This window comes from Mus pahari, chromosome 23 (assembly GCF_900095145.1).
Source record: "Mus pahari chromosome 23, PAHARI_EIJ_v1.1, whole genome shotgun sequence".
Taxonomy (NCBI): domain Eukaryota; kingdom Metazoa; phylum Chordata; class Mammalia; order Rodentia; family Muridae; genus Mus; species Mus pahari.
The window spans coordinates 5,850,514-5,869,874 of NC_034612.1; the positions used below are offsets into that span (position 1 = coordinate 5,850,514).

General features: G+C 51.1%; 1 protein-coding gene across 2 annotated transcripts in view; it reads left to right on the forward strand.

Moving 5' to 3' along the window:
• Cit (citron rho-interacting serine/threonine kinase) overlaps nt 1–14,270 on the forward strand; it is a 155,698-nt gene extending 141,428 nt beyond the window's left edge. For both annotated transcript variants that reach the window (XM_029533619.1, XM_029533618.1), the window contains 8 exons: nt 107–199; nt 1,653–1,761; nt 1,850–1,978; nt 2,545–2,625; nt 4,640–4,718; nt 4,815–4,994; nt 13,096–13,405; nt 14,237–14,270. In XM_029533619.1, coding sequence (XP_029389479.1) covers nt 107–199; nt 1,653–1,761; nt 1,850–1,978; nt 2,545–2,625; nt 4,640–4,718; nt 4,815–4,994; nt 13,096–13,405; nt 14,237–14,260 — 1,005 coding nt within the window. In that variant the 3' untranslated portion in view covers nt 14,261–14,270. The remainder of the gene's footprint in view (nt 1–106; nt 200–1,652; nt 1,762–1,849; nt 1,979–2,544; nt 2,626–4,639; nt 4,719–4,814; nt 4,995–13,095; nt 13,406–14,236) is intronic.
• Nucleotides 14,271–19,361: the final 5,091 nt, after the last annotated feature.

The window sequence follows — 19,361 nt, forward strand, 5'->3', positions numbered from 1 at the left end:
GCTCCAGAATGTCTGTGGGGCTGAGGCTGAGACCTTGTTTAGTTTTGGGCAGAGCTATAGTTGGTGCTGGTGACAAGTTCTCCTTCTTGCCCCCATGGCCTTCTAGATCGAGAACAGCCTGTGCATCTGTGCCGCTATGCCAAGCAAAGTCGTCATCCTCCGCTACAATGACAACCTCAGCAAGTACTGCATCCGCAAGGCAAGCCAACAGCCCAGCCTCCCCCTGGGGTCCCATCGAACTGTGCTGAGGATAGCTTGTGCCTGGCCCTTTGTGTTTAGAGCGTGAGACCTGTCCTTCCTGAAAGAGCCCAGAGCCTGTGGTAGCCACAGTGTCCCCTCTCTCTTTACTCCTGGGGGGATCTGTTCAGCAGACTCCACTTTCTGAAGGTGGATGGAAGAGATGCCCCTTTGAGCTGACAGAGGCAGCTTTGTCTTAGAAGTTAACAGTCCCGGGCAGTGTCTGTCGCATTTTCCTCAGCACCTGGAGGTTTCTGGCGAGAAGGGATAAGCCAGCAGTGGCTCCGTTTTGCCTTGTGATCAAGGGCCTAGTTCTCCTGAGGACAGAATGCTCTGTGGGGGTGGTGACTGCTGTGTAGAGGAAGAAACATTCCAACCTTTAACTTTGCCTCGCTTCTGGAGACGGTGTCCGCTGTCCCCAGACTAAGTGTGTTGTGTAGTGACAAGTCCAGCTCATGCCTGGTCATGCCATGGTAATACTGGAGTGAAAGGGGAAATAAGTGACGTGTCCAGGTTAGTTGTGTAGTGACAAGTCCAGCTCATGCCGGGTCAGGCCATGGTAATACTGGAGTGAAAGGGGAAATAAGTGACGTGTCCAGGTTGTTGGTGAGCCGCTGCCTCTGTGGGCTCGTTAGCCAGTGCTTCTCCACCACCCGTGGATCAGGGATGGAGCTGGCCACCTCAGGGTTTTCTGATTTGCAAAGGGGACAGTGAAGCTGGGCAAGAGCTGCCTTTCCCCATCTAAATCTGAGTCTACCTTTGATTTTCCTACCACCTCGGGGTAGCATCCCGCATCTGTTTCCTCAGGCGTGGTATGCAGCCGAGGAATACATTTTCTGTGAGATACATTCTCTGTGAAGGTGATGATTAAAGTTTAAACCATTGGCTGCAGGCAAACAGGATTCCTGGCCATCACTCCGAGAAAGCATGTTTTGTTTTGTTTTTAATGATATTAGGATTAGACTAGGAAGAACCACAAATAATTAGGAGGCAGTTAAGACAGGCATGCAGTAATTCCCCATAGATACAGCCTCCAATTAGAAACCAGCAAATTATAAGCCAGCCCAAAGCCAGACACCAGGCTAGGTACCCAGGCGCCAGTGTCAGTAGTTGCTGTGAGATTCCTGCCCTTGGCACCTGCAAGGATATATTGTTGCGGGTTTTTTTTGTTTTGTTTTGTTTTTTGCCTGTTTGTGCAAATGGCGTTTCTCACCCACTTGGGAGTTGCAGTTCCACCTTGGTTTTTTTTTTTCAGGATTGCAGGGGCTGGGGTAGAGCAACGGTAGTAAGGTACCATACAGGTCGTGGGTCACCCTGGCATGTCATGAGAGGCTTGGCTAGAGCCCCAGGCAGAAACAGAGCAGCAGAAACTTGCATCCCATGTCTTCTCTTCCCCTCTGTGCCCCTCACCCCAGGAGATCGAGACCTCGGAGCCCTGCAGCTGCATCCACTTCACCAACTACAGCATCCTCATTGGGACCAACAAATTCTATGAGATCGACATGAAGCAGTACACGCTTGACGGTACAGCTGCCCTCCGCCACCCTCCTCCCCACCCCATGCCGGTGGCTCGGGCTTCATCCCTGAAGCCCCGCCTGGCCTGTCTTCACAGAGTTCCTGGACAAGAACGACCATTCCTTGGCACCTGCCGTGTTCGCCTCCTCGTCCAACAGCTTCCCCGTCTCCATCGTGCAGGCGAACAGCACCGGGCAGCGAGAAGAGTACCTGCTGTGCTTCCACGGTAGGTCGGTCGCTGGCCAGGACCCAGTGCCTTAACCTTGCTCAGCACAGTGGGTCTTACCAAGGGGGTGGAGAATGTCTACTCAGCGTCACAGATGCCACTGTGATTCCCTCCTAACCAGGGCAGTGGCCTGGCCATCCTGACGTTTCTTTCTTGCCTCACCCCCCTTGCTTCCCGTCAGTCACCATCTTCCTCTGATTTTTACTGTTTTCTCTTGGGTTTTTTCTTGTTGTTGTTGTTGTTTGTTTGTTTTTTCCTTTTCGTGTTTAATCTCTGGGCACTTCTTTTCCCCCTTCCTGCCTGTCTCTCTCCCTCCTCCTGTCCCCTCCCTGTCTGTCCCTCCCTTTTCCCCCTCTCACTTTTTTTGGGGGGGGGGGTCAACTCTCTTTTTTGAAGAAAACAGATTACTAGGAAAATTTCACTTAGGAAAGTTTCAGTTTAAACTGGCGATGGCTCCGTGGCTGTCATCTGGCTTTGCCAGTCCGGTTAGAGGCAGTCAGTTTTGGTCCTTGTTCTCCCATCAAAGCACATGTGGCTAATGTCTCCATGCCCTTGGTACCTTACAGAATTTGGGGTGTTCGTGGATTCTTACGGAAGACGTAGCCGCACAGATGATCTCAAGTGGAGTCGCTTACCTCTGGCCTTCGGTATGTGAGGTACGGGGTTGGGTGGGGGGGTCTCCTGTGATCCAAAGTTTGTGTCCTGGGAAGGAATCATGTGGAGCTCTTGACTTTGGTCTGGTGCTGGTGTCTTCTAACAGACTTAAGTGTTGTGGGCAGAATTCACCTAATAGTGTGTTTGTAGAGAACTGTGAACATCTTGTCTCCAAGGCCACGGTCCATCCTTGTGGAACATACAATCTCATGATACAAAGGAGACTATTCCTCGTGGATTTGAAGTCATTTTCAAGGCTGTGTAGTATTCCATGGCATACTTGAACAGAAATGGGTTCTGACTAGGCAGAACCGTGAGCTCGTACCTGTTCATTCTCTAAGCGCACACACCATGGGAGGCATCCTCATGCTGTCTCATCAGATGCTGGTCTCTGCATGTACATCCTAAATGCAGAGTAGGTCAAAGAAGAAACAGATATGCAGGCCAATAAGACAAGACAAGGGTGTTCACACACACACACACACACACACACACACAGAGTCTCCCTCTCTCTCTCTCACACACACACAAATACAGACACATATACACTCACGCACACACACATCTCTGTCAGAAACACACACACACACACTGTCTCTGTCACACATACACCTATACACACACACACATACACCCATACACACGCGAATGCACAGAGTAAATAAATGTAAAAGAAAGTACTTATTTGTTGTTATTGTTCACCTGTTGCTATGTAATAAGCAGTCCTGGATCTCAGGAGCTTAAAGCAGCAGCTTGTTGTCCGAGGCTCCGGGTCTGCTTGGTTGTGTCCCTATGGTGTCACTGGGATCTAGGGCAAGCAGGAAGTACAAACCAGCCTTAGAAACAAGGTGGTCTCAGGCTCTCTTCTTCTTCTGTTGGCCACGTAGCTGGAGGCCTTGGTTCCTCTTCATCTAGACTCACCCAGGACTACAGACAGAGGCTTCGTGGCCTTTCTCTTGCACCACATTCTGCTGGTTCAAGCAGGCCAACAGAGCTGCCATGTTCAGAGTCATGGCTTGCCACAGGAGCAGCCGTGACAACAGAGGAGGGAACAGGGCCCGGCCCGTCTTCTCTGGCTGCAGTGTGCCCTCTTAGAGAGATAAGTGTTAAGATGTAAGCTGCTGTGCTGGCACATAGGAGGTCCTGTGTGCCAGCCTGGGCGAACACGGGGAGACCATCTACAGAATGAAGCAAATTAGAATAACAGTAAAGCCCTATTGTAATATGTAAATCCTGGTCTTCTAAAAACTTGGAGAGGCCAGAGAAAGCACTGACTGCTCTTCCAGAGGACCCTAGTTCGGTTCCCAGCACCCACATGGCAGCTCACAGCCATCTGTTACTCCAGTTCTGGGGATCTGACACCTTCTGGTCTCTGAGGGCATCAGGCACATACGTGCACAGATACTTATATACAGGCAAAATACTTATATATAGGAAGCTTATCGTCTCCCCAGTGTTCTATGCAAATGCAAGCCTGTGGTAGACTTCTCCCCATCCCGAGGATAACTCTCTCTGGGCATGCTTCTCAATTTGCCCTGCTGGCTGAGCGGTGCACTGTGGGTAGACACATGGCCTCCTGGTGCATCCTTTACCTTGCACAGAGTTCCATAGGGATGCAGTAAATTTATGTAACTCATTCCTCTGATGTAAGTTAAGTTAGACTGTAATGAGCAACAAGGCAGTGACTGAACCCAAGCTAGTGTTGTTACGCTGCGATAGGTGCTGGATGCTGGGTCATGGGTGCTGGATGCTGGGTCATAGGTGCTATGATGGGTGCTGGATGCTGAGTCATGGGTGCTGGATGCTGGGTCATAGGTGCTATGATGGGTGCTGGATGCTGGGTCACTGGCACTGTGATGGGTGCTGGATGCTGAGTCACTGGCTCTGTGATGGGTGCTGGATGCTGGGTCACTGGTCCTATCTTGTTCAGGTTTTGATTTTACTGCACCCCCCTGTTCCCCACCTTTTCTTTTTCCCTCATGTTCATCCTCCGTGGTGGCCTTGCAGCCTACAGAGAACCTTATCTGTTTGTGACTCACTTCAACTCCCTGGAAGTCATTGAGATCCAGGCCCGTTCTTCACTGGGGTAAGCGTTTCCCTCCTTGCTTTGAAGACAGGAGTACCACCCAGCAATGGAGGTCGCCAGTAACGACTTTGTCAACTCTCTTCTGGAATCCTGCAGGAGCCCTGCCCGAGCGTATCTGGAAATCCCAAACCCTCGCTACCTGGGCCCCGCAATTTCCTCTGGAGCGATTTACCTGGCCTCCTCGTACCAGGACAAGTTAAGGGTCATATGCTGCAAAGGAAACCTGGTGAAGGAGTCCAGCACCGAACAGCACCGGGTGCCCTCCACCTCCCGCAGGTACTGAGTCTCCTTCCCCCTGCCATGTGAAGACGCTCAAGGAAAAGCATCAGACTGGGGAGGGCTCCTGGTCACAGCTGCAGGGAGCGTCTGACATTGCCCTGAGGGAGCCTTGTCAAAGCAGCAGGGAGCGTGCTTTGGTGTCAGTCCTGCTAGCTGCTGAGCCCCAGGGAACCCTGTGGCCCCTTCTTCATGCTGCTCACACCCAGCGCAAGAGGGAGGCAACTGGAGCCCTTGGTCTTGTCCTGATGGGCCCACCAGAGCACTGTGGGAGCTCACAGGAGGACCTGCAGCTTAGACTTGGGACCAGGAAGAACTTCCCTCAAAGAAAGGAAGCAGGGAGGGGCATTGGGAGGGCAGGGAGCTAAAGCAGGCAGAGGGGAGGTCCTGAGGAGTGGGGCAGGGGTGGGGTGGGGTGGACAGTGGCTTCCAGGCCACCTGGAGTCTTCTATGGAACCTGAGAACGCTTCAGGATTCTATTTTATTTTATAACTTGCATTTATATTTGTGTTGGAAATCTAACCCCAATATAGTACCCAAAGGGCACAGAAAGTATTAAATAGTAATCTCTTTAAATAAAGATCTATGTATTTTATATATTTTTGTTTTATTGAGATAGGGTCTCATTTTGTAGCCTTAGCTGGCCTAGAAGTCACTATGGACCAGGCTGGCCTCTAACTCATAGAGGTCATCAGCCTCTGCCTCTCTGCCTCTCTGCCTCTGCCTCTCTGCCTCTCTGCCTCTCTGCCTCTCTGCCTCTCTGCCTCTCTGCCTCTGCCTCTCTTCCTCTGGCTCTCTGGCTCTCTGCCTCTGCCTCTCTTCCTCTGGCTCTCTGGCTCTCTGCCTCTGCCTCTCTTCCTCTGGCTCTCTGGCTCTCTGCCTCTGCCTCTCTGCCTCTCTGCCTCTGCCTCTGCCTCTCAGCCCCTCGGCCCCTGGGCCCCTCAGCCCCTCTGCCTCTCTGCCTCTCTGCCTCTCTGCCTCTCTGCCTCTCTGCCTCTCTGCCTCTGCCTCCAGACTGTGCTACTTACACCTGGCTCATTTTTTAAAAACAAATTCTATTTTATGCATATGAATATTTTGCCTGTATGTATGTATGTGCCCCTTGCCCAAGGAGACCAGAAGAGGGTGTCTGATCCTGGGGTTACAGACCATTGTGAACTTCCCTGTGGTTGCTGGGAATTGAACTCAGGTCCTCTGGGTGGAGGGGGGGGGGAGAAGCCAGCGCTCTTAACTGCTGAGCCATCAGTCTAGCAGCCTGCCCCTTAATTTAAAGAGATAATGGTCTTGTCAGGTCCCCATGTGTATTAGTTAGGGTTTTACTGCTGTGAGCAGACTCCATGACCAAGGCAACTCTTCTAAAGGACAACATTTAACTGGGGGCTGGCTTACAGTTTCAGAGGTTCCGTCCATTATCATCAAGGCAGAAGCATGGCAGCATCCAGGCAGGCATGGTGCAGGAGGAGCTGAGAGTTCTACATCTTCATCTGAAGGCTGCTAGAAGTCTGGCTTCCACGTGATTAGGAGGAAGACGGTCTCATTGCCCATCCCCACAATGATACACCTACCTCAACAAGGCCACACCTCTTAATAGTGCCACTCCCTGACCCAAGTATATACAAACCATCACATTCCACTCCCTGGCCTTCATAGGCTATTTCAAACAAATGAGTTTATGACCACACCTAAACATAGCCTATTATAATTATAAAATACATTTAGTTCAACTTCAAAAGTTTCTATAGTCTGTAGTCATCTCAACAATGTTAAAAGTCCAAAAGTCGAGGTCTCTCTCTTCTGAGATCTCCCAGTCACTCAACTGTAATCCCCAGGGCAACACAGGAAACCAGCTGGGCAAACTCCAAACTCTGCATCTCCATGGCTGATGTCAAAGGGGTCTTCAGATCTCCACTCCTTTTTCATCTTTGTTGACTGCAACAAACTTCTCTCCCTGGGGCTGGTTCCACTCCCTGGTAGCAGCTTTCCTCAGCAGTTAGTCCATGGCTCTGACATCTTGAACATCTTGGAGACCCAAGGCAACTTCAACTTCACAGCTTCTTGTTTCTATGTCTGGGATCCACGCATGGTCTTCTGGGCTCCTCCAAAGAGCTGGTGTCCAGCTCTGCCCTCTGTCGCACTCTAAGCCCAGGTTGATCCACTCCACTGCCACTGCTGTTCTTGGTGATCATCCCATGGTACTGGCATCTCCAATATGCTGGGGCCTTATACTGCAACTAGGCTTCACCAATAGCCTCTCATAGGCTCTCTTCATGGTGCCAAGCCTCAAATTCTTTGCATGACCCCTTCAGTCCTGGGCCGTCAACTGCAACTGAGGCTGCACCTTCACCAGTGGCCTTCCATGGTTTCTCACAGAGCCAAGCCTCAGCTGCTCTTCATGACCCCTTCATGCCTTCAGAACCAGTACCACCTGGGTGACTCCTATACCTTGCCAAATACAGCTGCAGCCTGAGGTACAACTTTAGCTATCTCTGGAACACAGCTTCTTTGTGCCCTCAGAAAACACTTCCCAGAAGATCTCACCTCAGTAATGCTGGTCTCCTCCTCCTCCTCCTTCCCCCTCCTCCTTCCCCCTCCTCCTTCTTCCTCCTCCTTCTTCATTTATTTATTTTACTTTTTTACATTTATGAGTACACTGTAGCTATCTTTAGACACACCAGAAGAGGGCATCAGATCCCATTACAGATGATTGTGAGTCACTATGTGGTTGCTGGGAATTGAACTCAGGACCTCTGGAAGAGCAGTCAATGCTCATAACCACTGAGCCATCTCCCCAGCTGGTCACGGCTAATTTCTTAGCTCCAGCTATCCAGCATCAATTGTCCAAGTCGTTTCCTCCTCCTCCTCCCCCCCTCCCCAACTATCAAACCAGAGCCACATGGCCAAAGCTGCTTGCAGGAGCTGGAACTTGGCCCCTTGTTCTATTACATTATCACCAGCTTCCTCTTTTCCAACTCCTTCACTGCCTAAGCTTGGCTGACCTGGATATTGCTCTATAGGTTGACCTTGAACTCAGAGATCTGCATGCCTGTCTCCTGGGATTAAAGTGTGTACCACTGTGCCTAGATCTAAATTTAGCTGGATGGGGTCTTGCCCCATAATCTCTTAATGTGTTATCTCCTAGAACATAGAATTCTCTTCCATGCGCCCCTTTAACACTTGAACCGTATACTTTATACTTTTCCTCTCTTCACTTGCTTCACTTGTTCAGCATGCTCTTCATGAGACTTCAGCAGAGAACAGAGTCTCTGCTGGCTTTTTTGAGGCTTGCTTTGTCAATGCGATTCATATAAATAAATCTCTTTACCTTAGCCTCAGGCTGACTCTTCAGACAAGGGCAAGATCCAGCCACGCTCTTCACCACAATACCACAAAAACAGTCTTTATGCCACATACTGAAATTCTTCTCCTTTGAAATCTCTTGGGCCAGGTCAACACAGTTCAAGTTACTCTCAGCAACAAAGTCTTCCATATTCCTACTAGGATGGCTCACTGAGCCCCACTTAAAGCATCCCAAAGCTTTCCAAATCCGAAGTCCCCAAATCCACATTCTTCCAAAGAAAAGCACGGTCAGGCCTATCACAGCAATGCCCCATCCCTGGTACAAACTCCTGTCTGAGGGTTTTACTGCTGTGAACAGGCACCATGACCCAGACAACTCTTACCAAGGACAACATTTAATTGGGGCTGGCTTACAGGTTCTGAGGTTCAGTCCATTATCATCAAGGTGGGAACATGGCAGCATCCAGGCAGGCATGGTGCAGGAGGCGCTGAGAGTTCTACATCTTCATCTGAAGGCTGTTAGTGGAAGACTGGCTTCCAGGCAGCTAGGAGAGGGTCACACCCACAGTGACACACCTGCTCCAACAAGGTCACGCCTCCTAATAGTGCCACTCCCTGACCCAAGCATACAGAAACCAGCATACCACACTACCCTGAACTCCTGGCCCAGACGCTCCTCTCCCCTCATCCCTCAAGGATCTGAACCTGGCTTCTCTCCTTGTTCCTCTCTTCCTCCCCTCACACCACCACCCAGGAAGAAAACAGATTTGTTTCTGTTCAGACATCTTTCTGCACGCCTGCAACTCCATAGAAACAATACCACGTGTGAGTCTGTGAGTCTGCACGCGTGCGACTCCATAGAAACAATACCACGTTTGAGTCTGCACGTGTGCGACTCCATAGAAACAATATCACGTGTGAGTCTGCATGTGTGTGACTCCATAAAAACAATACCACGTGTGAGTCTGTTTTCTGGCACTATGACAATGAGATACTGGGTTAGTTATAAAGAAAGAGGCTCGTGGTGCTTGTCCAAGTCAGGGTTTCTATCCCTGCACAGCATCATGACCAAGAAGCACGTTGGGGAGGAAAGGGTTTGTTCAGCTCACACTTCCACACTGCTGTTCATCACCAAAGGAAGTCAGGACTGGAACTCAAGCAGGTCGAGAAGCAGGAGCTGATGCAGAGGCCATGGAGGGATGTGACTTACTGGCTTGCTTCCCCTGGCTTGCTCAGCTTGAACCCAGGACTACCAGCCTAGGGATTGCCTCGCCCACAATGGGCTGGGCCCTCCGGCCTTGACCCCTGATTGAGAAAATGCCTTACAGCTGGATCTCATGAAGGCATTTCCTCAAGGGAGGCTCCTTTCTCTGTGATAACTCCATCCTGTGTCAAGTTGACACACAGGACCAGCCAGTACAATACTGTTGTGTAGTCGAGGGCCCACATGGTAAAATGACAGAGACCAACACACTTACATGCCTTTCTGTCTTTATATCCAACCCTGCTCACATCCCAAAGGCAATGTCCCCACCTCCAAATACCACAATTAAATTCCATTTCAACCCTCTTAACATCTCACTGTGAGGACTAGAGAGATTGTTCAGTGGTTAGTGAGTGTGTGTGTGTGCGCGTGTGTGTGCGTGTGTGCGCGTGTGTGTCTTGGCGAGGACTAACATTGGGTTCCCAGCACCCACATCAGGAGGCTTCCAACAGGTGGCAGGGATCTGCCACCCTCTTCTGATCTTTTCCAGCATCTGCAAGCACATAGTGCTCTTCAACTCGCACAGGCACAGGCATGTCAAACTCTACTCTCGCACAGTGGGGAGTAAATTTCTACACTTGAACCCTCCAGTCCCCTGGATCCCACTGTATTCTCTACTGCAATATCTGCCTACCATAAAGACTACCCTGGTCCCAGCACTCGGGAGGCAGAAGCAGGCAGGTTTCTGAGTTCGAGGCCAGCCTGGTCTACAGAGTTCCAGGACAGCCAGGGCTATACAGAGAAACCCTGTCTCGAAAAACAAACAAAACAAAACAACAACAAAAAAAAGACTACCCTGGGACACCCTGCAAGGTGTACAGTTTAGTGATCTGAGCATTTTTGTAAATGTGTTAAGTCTCCACCAATATCTGAGTTCAAAATGTTGCTGTCACTCCCAAAAGAAGTTTGTTTTCCTCTACGTCAGCAACTGCCTCCGGCTTTGTTCCAAGTTCAGCAAGGGCTACTGTTCAGTTGTCAGGTGGGGCCTCTTCTTGTCCAGCAAGTCCCCAGGTTCAGTCCAACGAAGACGGCCCTGGGTGTCTGTATAGATTTCCCAGGTCAGATATTGATCCTTCTGGAAGTGAGCTTATGAGACCCTGGAGCCTGTCTGTGCCTTCCGGATGTTTCAGGCTGCTAATTCTTTGTGGTGGCTGTCTGGCTTCAGTTCTCCCATCCGTCTGGGGAGAGGCACGGGCCCAGAGCATGCTAAGTCGTCATTGAGCCTTCCTTAGCAAGGTCGGTTTTCTTGCAAAAATGCTGCTGGATTGCTCCAAGCTGGTTTTGCAATCCTTTTGGTCAGCATGCATGAGTGTGCGCATGTGCGTGGTTTTTTTGTTGTTTTTGTTGTTGTTGTTGTTGTTGTTGTTGTTGTTGGCAGTACTGAGAATTGAGCCCTAGGACTGGCATAGTAGCCAAGGGCTCTGCCACTGCGCCACCCCTGTACCCCTGCCTTAATCGGTGTGTTTTTAGTCAGTCCAGGACCTTGATGGGACAAGTGACAGAAAACTGTGCAATCTTTCTGACATTAACATGTCAGAGCGGTGGCCTTACCTCTTCATAGTTGTGGTTTTAACCATGGGAATGTGCTGAGAGAGGCCAGCGCCAATGCCCTTTGACTTGATCCCATCCCCAGAGTGATGGCACGGCGGGGGCCAGTGCACTGTCCTAAAGTGCCTAGAACCTTGGTGTCATTTCTAACTCATGCCAGAGAGGGGTCCAAATGTTGGCAGTAGGCTTCCCCATGGCCGCGCGCCCCACGTGGTCCACTGTAAGTCCCTGCTGGCTCCCCCAGGGAAGCCCCCGCCCGGGGAGCCCCCCCCCCAAGCCCCTCTTCCACCTGCACTGGGTTCTCACCAATCATCCAATCATCGCTGCTGCTGGCTGCTGTGGGCGGGTCAGAATGTCTATGATTGGTTTGCCTGGCTGTGACCCCGGGTTTCCTGGTCTGTTTAGCAGAGCGGGGACCATAACTCTGCAGAAACCATAAAGTAGACGTGGTAGCTCATTGGCCATTATGGATACGGAGATGGAAGACTGCCCAGTTGGCCTGGAGTGATGAGTGCTGTCTCTGCCCTCATTAATCTAAGCAGCAGTCCCGAGTGGCCTTCCCGAAGCCACCCTGCTTCCCTGGACACAGAGCTCCCTCCCGCAAGCCTTAGGATGGGCCCCTGTGGACGCTCGCTAGAATGTCTCTTTCATTACAAAGAAGCTTAATGTATTTCTCTCCCTTGGATTTATTTGTTCTGTGCCTCTTCTGTCTCTCTGAGCTCTGCAGCTCCAGGAGGCATTTGATCCCAGGGTGTAGAAATCAACTCCCCTACATTTAATACCCCAGAGACCTGCAGTCGGCTGGCTTTCAGAGCATTTATCTGAATCACTAGTTAGCACTGGATGCGGAGGCGAGGCCGCGGCATAAAGCTGTGCACGACCAGCTGACACTTAGAAGATCATTTCTGCAAACCGGTGTCCTGCTTTTCAGCTCCTTCCTGCAGCAAGTTCCCGCCAGGCCAGGCCTGAGGGTTGGAGTGATCCTACCAAAAGGTCACACTGACCCGGGGCTTGGCGAAAAGGGTTGTAGTTGGATGGCTTGTGTGGCATGCACAAGGCCTTGGCTTCAAGTTTTAGTACCACTGGAGAAAGAGGGAAAGTGTCCTTGTGACCTTGGTGGACCAGAGGATCAGAGATGGTTAAGCTCTGGGTCAGGGTTTTTTTGTTTGTTTGTTTGTTTTTTGTTTTTCTTGAGCTAGCTGGACTGTCTCTGTCTGTTGTTTGGTTTCCTAATTTCCCTAGGTGTCATCCCTGTGTCCATAGGCCATCTTATTATTGCCATGACTGGGGCCATCAGCCTTCTGAGCATCTGTATCAGTTGCCACAGAAACTTGGAAAAACCACCTGGGGGAGAGAGGTGACCAAATGCTATGCACAATGCTGTTACAGATCGGGGCACCAGGGCTCCCTCGCACCACAATCCTTGGTGGGCCTCTGATTTCTGAGTTATGATAGGCTTAGCCCCTAACAGGAGACCCCTGGGAAATATTAGGTTGGTATGATAGAGTGAGGAGATCATGATACCGGGCTGACCTCGCTTCGGCCCCTCGGCAGCTCACCGGGCCGCTTCCGCCTCCACACACCTGCCTGTGCAGTGACAAGAACTTGTTCCCATTTGGCGTCGTTATGAGACAGCGAGGGCCTCGCTGAGGCAGGAGCGTGGTGAAGACGCAGTACGTGGGAGCTGGCATGGACACCTGGAAGTCTGGGGTTCTCCTGTCCTCCCCCTCCTCGGCTCTAAGCTTTTCCTAGTAAGAGGGAATGGTAGTTGCGTCTCTAACCCCAGCCCTTAGGAGCTGAGGCAGGAGGATCATGACTTGGAAGCTTTATAGTTCCAGACCAGCTGAATACATACTGAGTGAGACCCTGTCTCAAAAATTAAACCGAACAAACAGTGTTGGAAAGGGTCCCCCCGTGTGGATACTTAGAGGGGACGGGAGCTACAGCTTTGGGCCTGTGACATCTCCGCTCCTGACCCCTCCTTGTCCCCAGCAGCCCCAACAAGCGAGGCCCACCAACATACAATGAGCACATCACCAAACGCGTGGCCTCCAGCCCGGCGCCCCCAGAAGGCCCCAGCCACCCCCGAGAGCCAAGCACACCGCACCGCTACCGAGACAGAGAGGGCCGGACAGAGCTGCGCAGGGACAAGTCTCCAGGCCGCCCGCTGGAGCGGGAGAAGTCCCCAGGCCGGATGCTCAGCACGAGGAGAGAGCGGTCCCCAGGGAGACTGTTTGAAGACAGCAGCAGGGGCCGGCTGCCTGCGGGAGCCGTGAGGACCCCACTGTCCCAGGTTAACAAGGTGAGGCAGCGTCATCCCCCAGGGCCGTCCCGTATGCTTCTCTGCTGTTGTTACGAAAGCAGGGCTCCGTCTCTGTGACGCAGGCATGTGAGAAGTAAAAGCTTAGGGAGAAAACGTGCTTTAAGGGGCTTCTGACACAAATGGCATGCGTGTGATTTAAGAGGAGTGTCCACACACCTCAGCATGTAACAGCTACCAGCTGGTTCGTTGCTCCCCGCCCTGGAGGCAGGAATAGTCAGTAGACGTTCCTGGGGCTGTTTTGTGCATACAGGCGAAAAGCATATACATCCCCGTTATAAAATACAGAGGATAGCATTTTAGCCATCTCCCAACACGCAGGCAAACACTGTAGACATAATGTAGTCGCTGGTATTTTTCTGGAAGGGTTACCCAGAGACTTGCAGCTGTGCCCGCCTTGTGACACAGGTAGCTCTCATGCGTGGGCTCACACTGGTCCTCGTGTTCAGTCTGCCTTGGTGGGCCGTCCAGTTTCTAAAGGCCAGTATAGACAGAGACCCTGGCCTGTCTACACTGCGTGGCCCTCTCTGACAGATGCTGCTACTGCACACTTCTTCGGGCCAAGAAAGAAGAAAGGTGGTCTCGTTAAAACTGAGTGTGCAAATGTGTGCGTGCAACCGTGCAAAATCAGTTTGGGTTTTGTTTTGGTTTTTGTTTTTCGGGGACTTGTTTCCCGCCTGACCCCATTGTTTGAGGGCTGGTCCTGTTACCTTGGCATCATTCAGTATAGCACCCTGGGCAACCGCTGGAGGGGCAAGACAGGCATTCCTGGCTCTGGATGCTAAAACCCCCTCCTCTCTGTTTGACTCCTAGGTCTGGGACCAGTCTTCAGTATAAGTCTCAGCCAGAAGAAACACAAGACAAAAAAACAAAAAACCACCTCCTCCTCTCAGTCTGCAGGAAAATAAGGCGCTCTGGGTCTCTGCCACAGGGGACCCCAGCACCCGTCCGTCTGTCCATCCGCCTGGCCGGCTCAGCCTGGCTCGGCCCAGCCCGGCCCGGCCCGCATTCGGCACAGCTGGGTCCAGACTGTCCTTGGCACGGACACCCCCATGTCCAAGGGGTGCAACTAGCCAAGGCTCTTAGGCGCCGCCAGCGCTCAGCATCCCCACCTCGGAGGGGAGGGAGCACCTTCCTGCAGTCATCTCTGCACTGTTATCGCTCACAGCATTCACAGACTTTTGTACTTAGCTCCAGCCTGAACCCGGTCATCAAACCAACCCGGACTCGGAACCGTGGCTGGAAGTCTACTGCTACTCTAAGATCCTCGGGTTGGTTGGTTTTTTTTTTTTTTTTTTCTCTCCTTTGGTTTTTATTTCTTTTTCCTCCTCTTTCTTTCTTTCTTTCTTTCTTTCTTTTTTTTAAGACAACAGAATTCTTAGTAGACTTGGATAGCGATGTATTTCCTGTTGTAGCGGTTTTTAGCTAGATCACACCATCAGGTCTTTGCCACTGAAACGTAGCCTAGAAGAGCGCCCCCTGCCGGTCGGCTAACCTCCCCTGTTCATGTAGCTTCAGTCATTCTTGTCCCGGTCCATAGATGGCCCTGTCTTACCCAGGGTGACATCGTAGCCAAATGTTTACCGTTCTCATTGCCTTTTTAAGGCCTTGACGACTTCCCTTCCCACCAGCTGAGAATGTATGGAGGGTCGGTCGGGCCTCGGCTCAGAGGCAGTGACCTGGGGCCAAGGGACCTCGAGCTCTCCTCCCCTGCCCGCCCCTCAGCCTCATCTACCCAGCCTGCTTCTCCAGCTTTCTGCGTAGCTTTGGCCAGGAAAGCGCGCAATAGACTTGCTCCAAGCCCAGCATTCATAGGCCTTGGGGTTGGGCCTGGGACCCGGGGCACCGCCTCCTGTCCAAGGGGTCACTCCTCTGGGATGAGGAGGAGACCCGACTGGGAGTTCTGCATGGCGGATCGCTGCATGTGCTGCCCCTGACCTGCCTGACTCCTCCCTGGGTTGCTCTGCCGTTGTACTGCTGCCATCCCATAGCCCCACCCAATCAAGACCCTCCCGATGACCTGTCAACAAACCGGCCACAGCAGGCTGCAATCTGTAGCACTGAACAAGCAAACAAAAACAAACAAAAAACAAAACAAACAAAAAAAAAACGCTCAAGCCTTACGACCAGAGAAGGATTTCAGCAAACCACACTCCTCCGTTTCCCTCCCGCCTCCCAGTTCCCTGCTGACTTCAAGGACGACTGTGTGCTCACATAAAACCCAGCACGGTTCTACCCCCACGAAACTGTGACTTCCCAGATGAGCCTCACCCTAGGGCTGGACCTAAGGCCAGGACATTGGAGAGAAGCCGCAGCTCAACGCTCCCAGCCCCTCCGGGCTGGCGAGTGCCCCTTAGGTGCAGTGCGGTTCACCCGTCTCTCCGCCCTCTTTAGAGCGTAGAATTCCTGGCAACCGGATAGAACCAACCAACTAGAGGCTTTGCAGATGGCAAGCGAACTTGCGGCCTTATCTTTGCCTTTAATCTCCCACAAAGGCCTCTCCTGCTTTGGATTCTCCTCGTCTCTTAGGCGTGCCTCCACCACGAAGGCACACCCTAGGCAGGCTGAAAGGTAGACCTGTCCCCGCCACCGCAGCAGGTGACCGTGTCTGTGTTTTCAGCCCACGCGTCCACAGTCCACGTCGCTTCCCAGATTACAACCTGGCCTAAATGCAGACTCCTTCCTGCTCTGTCTCTGACCTAAGTGCTTTCTTGTCTGAGACGCTGTGACCCTCCACATCCCGTGCCCTACTGTTGTGTTTTCCGTGTTGCTTGGAGTCTTGGGGGGTCATGTTCCCTATCCCCCGTCCCCTGTCCTCCCCGCTCCCACCCCAGGGCAGATCTGACTGGCTGTTTGCTGAAGTGTTTTGTCTCTTGGTCCACAAGTATTTGGAATGGTCACTGATAACTGGTCTTCAGTCTTGGCATCTCGCTTAGGACCTCCACGAGAAACGGGCACCTTGAGCCCTGACAAGTGTATATTGCGTGTCTCGTCTGTGAAGTGCTTCCTGCTACATAGAGCTAGCTCAACAGACTGTACATATTTACAAGAAACTTTATATTCGTAAAAAAAAAAAAAAAAAAGGAAATTGAATTGGTTTCTACTTTTTTATTGTAAAAGGTGCATTTTTCAACACTTTTGTTTTCAACGGTGGTAGCCGTGGACAGCTGTCTCCGCCGGAGTGGGGAACTCTCTGTGTGACCACCAGGACGCCAGCAGGAAATAATCGTAACCCGAAATCGCAGTCAAAAGCTTCTATTAGCATCAATAAGATTCTAGGTCTCCAAAAATACAGGCTTTTTCTTCATTACCTTTTTTTATTAAGAACGAGGAGAACACACGGGCGATTCCAGATCCACCTGAGAGGAATGGCTCTGTTGTTGAAATATGAAATAAAGCAGTGGTCTCAAAAAAAAAAAAAAAAAAAAAAAAGTCATTCCCTTGGCATCTTTTCTTTTCAGAGACCATAAAACGTCCCTGTCAGGGTCTGTGCAGGCTCCCGGAATCTTCAGCTCTGAGGGAGTCTATTTCTGGGGGATGAATAGAATCAGAAGCTGTTGGAAGGAAGAGGGGTGGGGGAGGGGCACAGTTTGGTCAGCGCTTCTGTGAACTAGTGGGGACTTGCTCTTAAGGCTATTTTTGAAGGGCAGGGGACCAGAAAGCTCCTTTAAATGGTCAACGAGGCTACTTTACAAGGATTAAGCCAGAACAGATTAGCCAGAAGGCGGCTAACCAGAAAAACAGGTCAACACCAGCTTTTTCCCGATCCCATTACACTGAGGCCACGGAGAACTTAATATTGCATGTCTCTTTCGAGGGAGTTCCAATGAAGGTAACCAGATACTTCCTCTCCTGACTAGACACTTCCTGTCTGCAAGGTACACTGTCCCCTCCACTTATGGTTCGTTATTCCCCCTCCCCAACCCCCAACTCCCGAGATACCTGCCGCTTTATATCTCTGACTCAACAAGGTAATCGGATGTAGTTAAAAATTGACTTTGACAGTCAAATCTGATGGTAGGCTACAGAGGGTTTTCCCCTGTGACTGTAAGAAAGAAAATGACTCACAAGGACTTGGGAGATGTTGCAACTTCTTCCCATAGAACAAACATTAGAAAAATGTCCATTCACTACCAGCCAACCAGTTCAGCTATTAGCCTAGGGATTCTTGGCAGCCAGGGGCTGCCTTATACGCTGAGTAAACAGGACTTGGTTCTAAAAGGAGCTGAGAGGTCCTCTGGACCCAGGGAATGACCTGTACGGAACAACTGTGAAATCACACAGCCATGCTATGTAATGAGGCCGGGCCCTCCCAGCTGCCTCTCTGAGTTTAGTGCGAAGTTGTGTCACACACGTTAATTCTCACAGAACTCAAGGTATTGGGTGCATACCAAGTTTCCTGACAGACTCTTGGGCCCTTGGGGACGAGAGAGAGAGAGAGAGAGAGAGAGAGAGAGAGAGAGAGAGAGAGAGAGAGAGAGAGAGAGAGACAACCTACTTCCTAATCTGCAGCAGGGAGTGTTTTCCATAGGTTGGTTAAGAACTGCTCACACTCCTTTAAGAAGACAAGGAGAGAAGAGGTGGGCCCTGCGGGGCAGCAGAGCTTCCACAGTCTGGCTCCTTTCAGTGGCTCGAAGCCAGGACAGTTTGCCTGCCTTCCTCCACACGGGATGCTTAGCAGTAGCTAGGCTTAGTTCTGGTTGCCATGGGTGTGGGTTCCTGGTGGTATCCAAAGGGTGGAGAGGGGTCGGGACAGAGCTGTAAAATACTCAATAATTTACAGCCTACACACACACACACACACACACACACACACCAATAACTTAGTGATCTCTCTCTCTCTAGTGCCAAGGCTAAGAAACTGGCCTGTTCTTGTTCCAGGCAGAGGCTGCTCTGGTTGGCTCTTTCTTGCTGGCTTAAGATGCAGCTGATGCTGTCTGAAGTGTGAGGGCCGGGACTCCTTCACATGTCCCATCTGTTTTCCTGAAGCAGTGAGGGCTGCGTGTGGAAATACAATACAGGAGTCTCTGCTTTCCCCTGGGTCTGTCAATGAATAATAGAGAAGTTGGCCCAGAAGGGGTTATTAGACGTGGAGGAAGACTTTGAAGGTGACTCTGCTACTGTACCCTCCCGTGGCACCTTCAGACAGCCACAGATTAGGGGAAGGGTGAACTGATTCCTGGTCCACCTGGCTGTGGAGTTTCCAAATGGCACACTTGAATTCTCTTGGGGGTGGGGGTGGGGTAATAGTAAGGGCTGGCCTACTGATGTGGATCTCAGAGATGCGTGTGCATCCCTCAGGGGTGGTAGCTGAGCCCCACAGGCCAGGCTCCAGCTTGTCCAAGGTTTGGATTCAGATACAGCTGTCGGGAACTCTGGATGATTCTTACAGTTAACCGAGATGATGGATTTTAGAAGAAACCCAGACATGTTCATGAATTGCTTGCTTTCCCTTGAAGACCAAAAGGCGGAAAGCTCAAGTTTCTGTTTGTCCGTTAATCTGCTGTGGAAGTGTTGAAGACTCATCGGAAGCAGGACGACTCATTGACCCAGACGTGGGTCGTCATCACGTCATTCAGACCGTCTGTAAACACAGGTGGATATTTTTGTGTAGTGGTGCTATAGTAAAATACCCGAGTCGGGGCAGTTTATAAAGAAGAAATGTATTTCTTGTGGCTCTGGAGATGACAGAGTCTGAGACAAGGTGCTGTGGGTTATGGTTGCCTGGCCCGGGATGCTGGAGGCTTCCAAGATGATACTTTGTTTCTGAATCTCCACAGCCTAAAGGCTTTGTCCTCACATAAGGAAAGTCACAAAGGTAAGCTAGCCAACAAGCTACATGAAGCCTCTGTTGTAAGGCTTTATCCCCTCTTGTGGGTTAGGGAGGACTCTCATGACTTAACTTCTACTGCTACTACTTCTTCCTTTTTTTTTTTTT